The sequence below is a fragment of the Bidens hawaiensis genome, unplaced genomic scaffold (genome assembly GCF_021521415.1).
Source record: "Bidens hawaiensis isolate Kalapana, Puna unplaced genomic scaffold, B.hawaiensis_p1.1 tig00022340_1, whole genome shotgun sequence".
NCBI classification, from domain to species: Eukaryota; Viridiplantae; Streptophyta; class Magnoliopsida; order Asterales; family Asteraceae; genus Bidens; species Bidens hawaiensis.
The window spans coordinates 50,795-57,705 of record NW_027493483.1 but is presented as its reverse complement, the minus strand read 5'-3'; the positions used below and the strand labels follow the sequence as shown (position 1 = coordinate 57,705).

The 6,911-nt window shown below is 34.2% G+C and overlaps 1 protein-coding gene across 2 annotated transcripts; it reads left to right on the top strand.

The window, feature by feature from the left end:
- The first annotated feature begins 251 nt into the window (after positions 1–251).
- Positions 252–5,572, top strand: LOC143565439 (protein BTR1-like). 2 transcript variants are annotated; one of them, XM_077052408.1, is made up of 8 exons: positions 252–341; positions 2,977–3,212; positions 3,293–3,399; positions 3,498–3,691; positions 4,030–4,094; positions 4,895–4,990; positions 5,063–5,124; positions 5,208–5,572. In XM_077052408.1, the coding sequence occupies exons 1-8, from the start codon at positions 254–256 to the stop codon at positions 5,344–5,346; spliced, it is 987 nt and encodes a 328-aa protein (XP_076908523.1). In that variant the 5' UTR covers positions 252–253; the 3' UTR covers positions 5,347–5,572. The 2 variants fall into 2 exon arrangements, with proteins under 2 accessions (XP_076908523.1, XP_076908522.1); XM_077052407.1 differs by having other exon boundaries at positions 2,974–3,212.
- The last annotated feature ends 1,339 nt before the right edge of the window (positions 5,573–6,911 follow it).

The window sequence follows — 6,911 nt, the reverse complement described above, 5'->3', positions numbered from 1 at the left end:
GCAATAACATAGGGACCATTGTTGTAAGTAAGGAAAACTAAGCGTGAAGAAGGACAGAGGCGGAGGAAATGGAGTTTGTTGTGGACGCAACTGCAACTGCATCGACAGCCTGAACTCAATCAATCACTCACTCAGGTACGATACAATACAATACAATACAATACAATACAATATTACTTTCATTCTTCATATCCGTTATATTAATAATCTCTAATAATAATAATAATAATCTCTGTGTGGTGTTTAGAGAGCTATGGGATCTCCGGATGATTCTGGTTACGCTTCGTCGAACGAGGAGACGAAATCTCCACCTCACAAGCCAGATCTGATTCCGCCTTCTGGTATTATTATTATTATATTATTATTATTATTGTTTGTTTTATATTTGACCTAATCTATCGTTAACTTGATGAATCGGTAACCGTTGTGTTTGTTAGGTTTTGATGATTTGATGAGATGTAGGTTAATTAGGCTTGATATAAATGTAGAGATGCTATTTGAAGGAAGTGTGTGTTTAATTGAGGCATGATTTGTTGATGAAATTAAATGTTAGGTTAGCTTTAATACCTTTAAATCAAATGATTGCTTCTCAGATTTGTTTTTTGTATAGTGTATAGGATAGTTTTGAATTTTGATTGAGTTACTGGATTAATCAGGCCTTGAGCTTTATAAATTTCATGTCTCCTGCACAAATATACAGTCAACCTGATTATTTTTTGTGATTGTAGTTGTATATATTTTAATATTTTATTGATTTTGAGCTAAATATTATACATTAAGTTTAGCAGATAAAGGATACTGGATTGTCTATAAATGTAGAGGTGCTATCTGAAGAAAGTTTTTGAAACTTTCTGAAATCATTTTTTTTTTTTGAAAAGTGAACTTCATCAAAACCACATGCGAAAACCACCTAATCTCCAAGACGGAGAGAAGGGGCCGCCTACAACATTACATCAAATACAAATTACACCACGACTTCCAATCCTTATCGTTACTATTGTGCATATTACTAAACCATAAGAAAGTAATTAAGCGCCTTTACATCCGCTACAATCTCTACCACCTTGCCTTGTTTGTTCTCAAAATTTTGCTCGTTTCTAGCTTTCCAAATCCTCCAACAACATGCAATGACCACCCCTCTCACAATCTCCTTCCGAAAAGTAGACAAACCATCCATATTATGTATCTCCATCACATCCTTTAAGCTAAAAGCAAAAAAATTGGGTAGACCACACCATCTTAATATACCTTCCCACACCCCCGTTGAGAATCCACTCCTGCTAAACACATGATCCACCGATTCCTCACCGTCTTCACACAGAACACATAATGCATTATCCGAGTGAATACTCCTTCTCCTTAGCGCCAACTTTGTAGGAAGGCGATCCAACAAAGCTCTCCACATAAAGATATTACATTTATCTGGTAACCACTTACACCACTCGAACACTACATCTCCATTATCCACATTAGTTCCGGTTAACCACCTTCTAACAGCAGTAACTGAAAAGAACTCGTTTTTATCCCCATTTCATATCCAATCATCTACACACTTGATTAGCGAGACCTGTCGAATCATCTCCATCAACTCCTCCAATTCCTTTAACTCGATCTCCGACTCCGGAGCCTTCTGAAATTAAATGTAGAGCTAAGTATTATACATGATATGCTGATGAAGTTAAATGTTAAGTTAGTTTGAAACTTTCAATTCAAATGATTGCTTGATTGCTTCTCAGATTCGTTTTTATGTTTAGGTCCTATAGGATAGTTTTTGAATTACTGGATCAATCAGGCCTTTGATCTTCAAAAGTTTCATTTCTTTTGCACATATACGCAATCAACCTGCTTAATTTTTTGTGATTGTAGTTGTTTATATTCTCTAGATTTTTTGGGTAGCGGCACAGCTTGTTGCCTGCATGCCTTTTGTTTCAATGTAATCACTATAAAAAGATCATGAACAAATTACAAGGTTATTGTGGTTCCTACTTCCTAGCTAATAGTTAGGTGGTTCTGGTTTTTCATTTTATGCTAAATGTTATACATTAAGTTTAGCAGCTAAAGGATGCTGAATTGTTCTATTGTGTAATACTAGTAGTTCAAGCTACTTGGCTAACTATGCAAACCACAGATTGTTTGACAAACAAAGTTTCAAGCTTTGGTTGTCCTGCAAAGTTCTTATACACAAAATTTAAGCAGGTGTATGCTACAATAGTAATATAAGATAGGTTAGGAAGCTGAAAGTTTGGCACTTGATGAATTGGTAACCGCTATGTTTGTTAAAATACACAGTTAACTTGATTAACCTTTTGTGCTTGTAGTTGTGTATATTCTATAGATTTGAGCTAATTGGATACTGGATTGCTCTATTATGTATTACTGGTAGTTCAAGCTACTTGACTAATTATACAAAGCTACAAATCACAAATTGGTTTAAAAACAAAGTCTGTGCTTTGATCGTCCTGCAAAATCATGATACACGAATTCAGCAGGTGTCTGCTACAATAGTAATATAAGATAGATTTTGAGTTAAAATTTACACTGAATTTAGCAGCTAAATGATACTTCATACTGGATAATACCTGTGATTTAATGCCAGTAATTTAAGCTATTCGGCCAATCATGCAAACTACAGGTTGTTTGACAAACAAAGTTTTAAGCTTTGGTCGTCCTGTAAAGTCCTTATACATAAAATTTCAGCAGGTGCACGCTACAATAGTAATATAAGATGGGATAGGAAGTTGAAAATTTGGCATTTGTTTTTGGAGAACATAAATCTGAGCAGATTCATTACGTAATAAGCATGCAAAGCAATAAGATTTAAAGTTTTAAACATTAAATAATAGAAATTGTGGTGCAATTCATGTTTCTTTTTCTTTCATAAATCTTTGTCTTCATGTTCAAGGTGCTTACATAAACATGAGTCATCTTATCTTATTATGGGATCTGTTAGTAATAACATTTAATTTTATGTAGAAGAGACTGCAGAGATCACATATCTGAGGTTTCTTGCATCAAATGCTGAAGCTGGTTCAATCATCGGAAAGGGTGGGACGACAATTTCTGACTTTCAGTCACGATCTAATGCACGAATCCAGCTGTCGCGCAATTACGAGTATTTTCCAGGAACATCTGATAGGGTTATAATGGTGTCTGGAACAATTGAAGAGGTTCTTGAGGCTGTTGAACTTATCCTAACTAAGTTGGTTAATGAGGTAAACCTTGATAAACATTTGCATCTGGTCCCCCCTCCCCGTGTTACTAAACTTACAGAGTATTGTATATTGTTTATCAGTTTTATGCTGATGATGGTGAGGAGGCTGAACCAAGATCAAAAGTTAGACTTATAGTCCCCAATAGCTCTTGTGGCGGAATCATTGGAAAGGGTGGATCCATGATAAGGTAAGATGCTGCTCACCACATTTGATGTGTTTAATGTCATGTGTTTATTAAGGTTTTAGTGTTTTACAACTTCAAGTTTCCATCTTTTTGTATTACAGGTCCTTCATTGAAGAATCTGGAGCTAACATTAAGATCTCGGCTCAGGATAACGGTTATGTTGGATTAAATGATAGGCTGGTAACCGTAATTGGTACCTTACAACAGCTGGGACAAGCCATTAATTTGATCCTATTGAAATTGTCTGAGGATGGCTACTATGTGCAGTCCATTGGCCCCACATTTCCATATGCTGGTATTCTTTCATGTTACTTATATCTATTTTTATTTTTTTATACCTTTGAGAGGCATTTCTGATTTGTGGCTATAGGCTGTTGAGCACAATCTTAATATTCTCATTTCAACCTTTTTCTTCTTTTAGTCTGACCCATTCTGACCCATCATACATTTTACATAAACCCATATCAACCCTAATGGGTCACATTTACCACCCACCCACCCCTAGGTTAAAGTTAAACAAACGAACACGAATATGCTCCATTCGTGTTCATTTAGTTTGCTTAGAAGCCTAGTTCTCTTTATGTTAATAGTTTTTCAGTTTGCTTATTTTGTTTCCATTTGTCTGTTGTGCAGCACCTTACAATGTCCCTAATTATGGACCACCAAAGTTTCAAAACAACCGCTTTCATAACAATAAGGTTATTGCATTTCTAATAACTTTGCTTTGTTTCACATTCCTCCAATCATGCATTCATGCTAATTAGGGCTGTATATGAACCGAACTGAACGAGACCTTGTTTGTGCTCGTTCGTTAAGAATTTACAGGACAAACGAACGATTCATGAGCACACAACTGAACGAAGTTTTTCGTCATGTCCGTTCATTAAGGAAATGAATTTGTTCGTGCATGTCCGTTAATTTAATAGATGAACGCAAACAAACAAAGAAACGCAAATAAAAACAAACGAACATAAACAGAAACAGACAAATATACATAAGGCAAACTAACACAAACCAAGATAATTACTAGTTTAAAAGTAGGATAATAAAGTAAAGTATTAAAAATTAAAATTTAAAAATATAAAAAAGTTTATATGTTACCGACTTAAAAGTGATAATTAGAAACTAAAAATATAAAAAAAAATCTTTAATGAACATGAACGAATGTAAACAAACAAAGATAAACAAACGAATGTAAATGAGTAAACGTTCATGAACACATTTGACATTACTGAATGTTCACGAATACTATTGAACTACTGAACCTCTCTTCATGTTCGTTCATTTAATTAATCAAACAGAATTACTTGTTCGCTGAGCGTACGGTTCGTTTACAGTCCTAGTGCTAATATATGGTACTTGTGACTTATCACTAGAAGTATTAGATGGCCAAACTTTTAAAAAATGGCCTAACAGTTACTTGGAAGCAACGATTTTATAATGCTCATCTGTATAACTAATTATTTAATCATGTATCTTGAAATTCATTCATTTGCAGGAAGATGCGAGTAACTCGGTGACTATAAGAGTTGCAGATGAGCATATAGGGCTCGTTGTGGGCCGTGGTGGTCGGAATATCATGGAAATCAGCCAGGTGAGTAGTAGTAATATGCCAATTGAATTCATCACATGCATTTTTTCATCTTATTAATTTCTCTCCTTGCAGGTTAGCGGAGGTAGGATCAAGATTTCTGAAAGAGGTGATTTCATACCCGGGACATGTGACAGGTATGCAGTATTTTCAAATAAATAATTGTATACTTTTTGATCAGATAAATAATGCAATTTATATGGTTTTATATTTTTTTTAGGAGAGTAACAATCACGGGTTCACAAAGAGCGATCCGTGTGGCTGAAGCGATGATAATGCATAAGGTTTCTTCAGCTTCGGCTCCGCCTCCGGATGTAGCTCCCGAGGATCTGCCGGTCGAGAATCTGTCGATCAACTAAAACTGTGATAACTGGTTGTCACATTTCGTCTAGTGTTTTTATTTAATTTTATAAATCTTTATTATATCATATGTAATGGAGTAGAGAGTGAAGTCGAATTAACATACGAGCGAGCCGTCTTATAAAAAGGAGTACACAAGAAGAAACATAGGTTTTTGCAAGAGGCTGTTGTAGAAGGTTTAATGTTATCGAAACCATTTATGTTATGTTATAACTTATAAGTGGATATTCTATGTTCGATTATCATGTTCGTTATTCTTTCCTTTGAAGTTGAAAAGTTGAATATTATAGGTCCGTCTATAGGTGTTTTAAGGGATGTTTGGTGGGACGGACAAGGTCACAAACGATTTCATGGTCTGTTTAGTTTTCATTTTGTTTCATTTTCCTTTTTTTTTTATAATTTCTATATCATTAATTTTGTTTATGTTTTAATTATATTAAAACTCTCTAATATTCTTAGGTATATAATAAACTCTGTAAAATTTAAGATATTTTGCTAAGTTTGAACAAAATATAAGATTGTTTTCAAGAGTTTTACAACTAATAAAAAGTTTATATGAAAACTTAGTTTATTGTAATAGATAATTAAATTATGAATAATGTAAAGGTAGTGATGAAAGAATAATGAGTCAATCCTATTCTTCTAATAAAAGAAAATAATTGTGTCGAATTATGTCGCGTGTCGCTTTTTAGTTAAAAATCTCACAACTCTTTTCTCATATAAACAAAAATCTTAATTAATCCTAATATGTCATATATTACTAATTATTCATTTTCCTTATACACTCTATTTAATTAGTGAGGGACCTTTTAAATTTTAAGAGGTATCAAACTTATTGTTTTAAGTACAAATCATAATGCATAAAATTAAAACATTTTAGGGCAATTTTGTCTTTTGACAATTTTGTCTTTTAGCAAATCATGTATAATTGATTTTAATTTATTAAAAAATAATTACAAGTTTGGTCCTTTAATTTTAATCACATTTTGTTAATTTATAAAATAGTTACATATACACACCTTATTTTAAACCAACTACACTCACAACGTTTAAACGCTTATAACTTTTTTAGACGTTAATATTTAAAAAAAAACATTCTACCATAAAAACGAGTATTTTATTCTCTTTAATTAGAGTATGGTATTGCTATACTTTTTTCATGTTAAAAACTTAATGTGTTACATGATTACCATTAAGGACCGACAAATGGGTTGGGCGGGTTCGGCCGTTCGGGTCATGAGTCTTTTAAGTTAAGGTTGGAATGGGTCGATACAAAAAATGTTAATCTGGTTTGGGTCGGGACGGGTTCGGGTCGAAAGGGGTCAAGTCAGAACGAATTTCATGTTAGAACAGTGTTAGGCAGAACAGGTTGCGGGTCAATACGCGTTCAAGGTTGCGAGTTAAGACGCGTTCAATGTAGCGTTAGGTGTGCATCGACACCTGATTGCGCGCTACAGTTGATGTGTGACGTGTTTACTAACGCCGGTTAAGCTTCCAATGTCGCATTACGAGCATACTCTCACCAGGTTGCGCGCGTAGTGTTGTGAAGTCACGCACTTACTGG

Bases quoted from the DNA above. Each gene is read 5' to 3' on its own strand.
- LOC143565439 (XM_077052407.1), top strand. From the start codon at position 254: ATGGGATCTCCGGATGATTCTGGTTACGCTTCGTCGAACGAGGAGACG. The intron at 4,095-4,894 runs GTTATTGCATTT...ATTCATTTGCAG, and splicing joins ACCGCTTTCATAACAATAAG to GAAGATGCGAGTAACTCGGT. The intron at 5,125-5,207 runs GTATGCAGTATT...TATTTTTTTTAG, and splicing joins ATACCCGGGACATGTGACAG to GAGAGTAACAATCACGGGTT.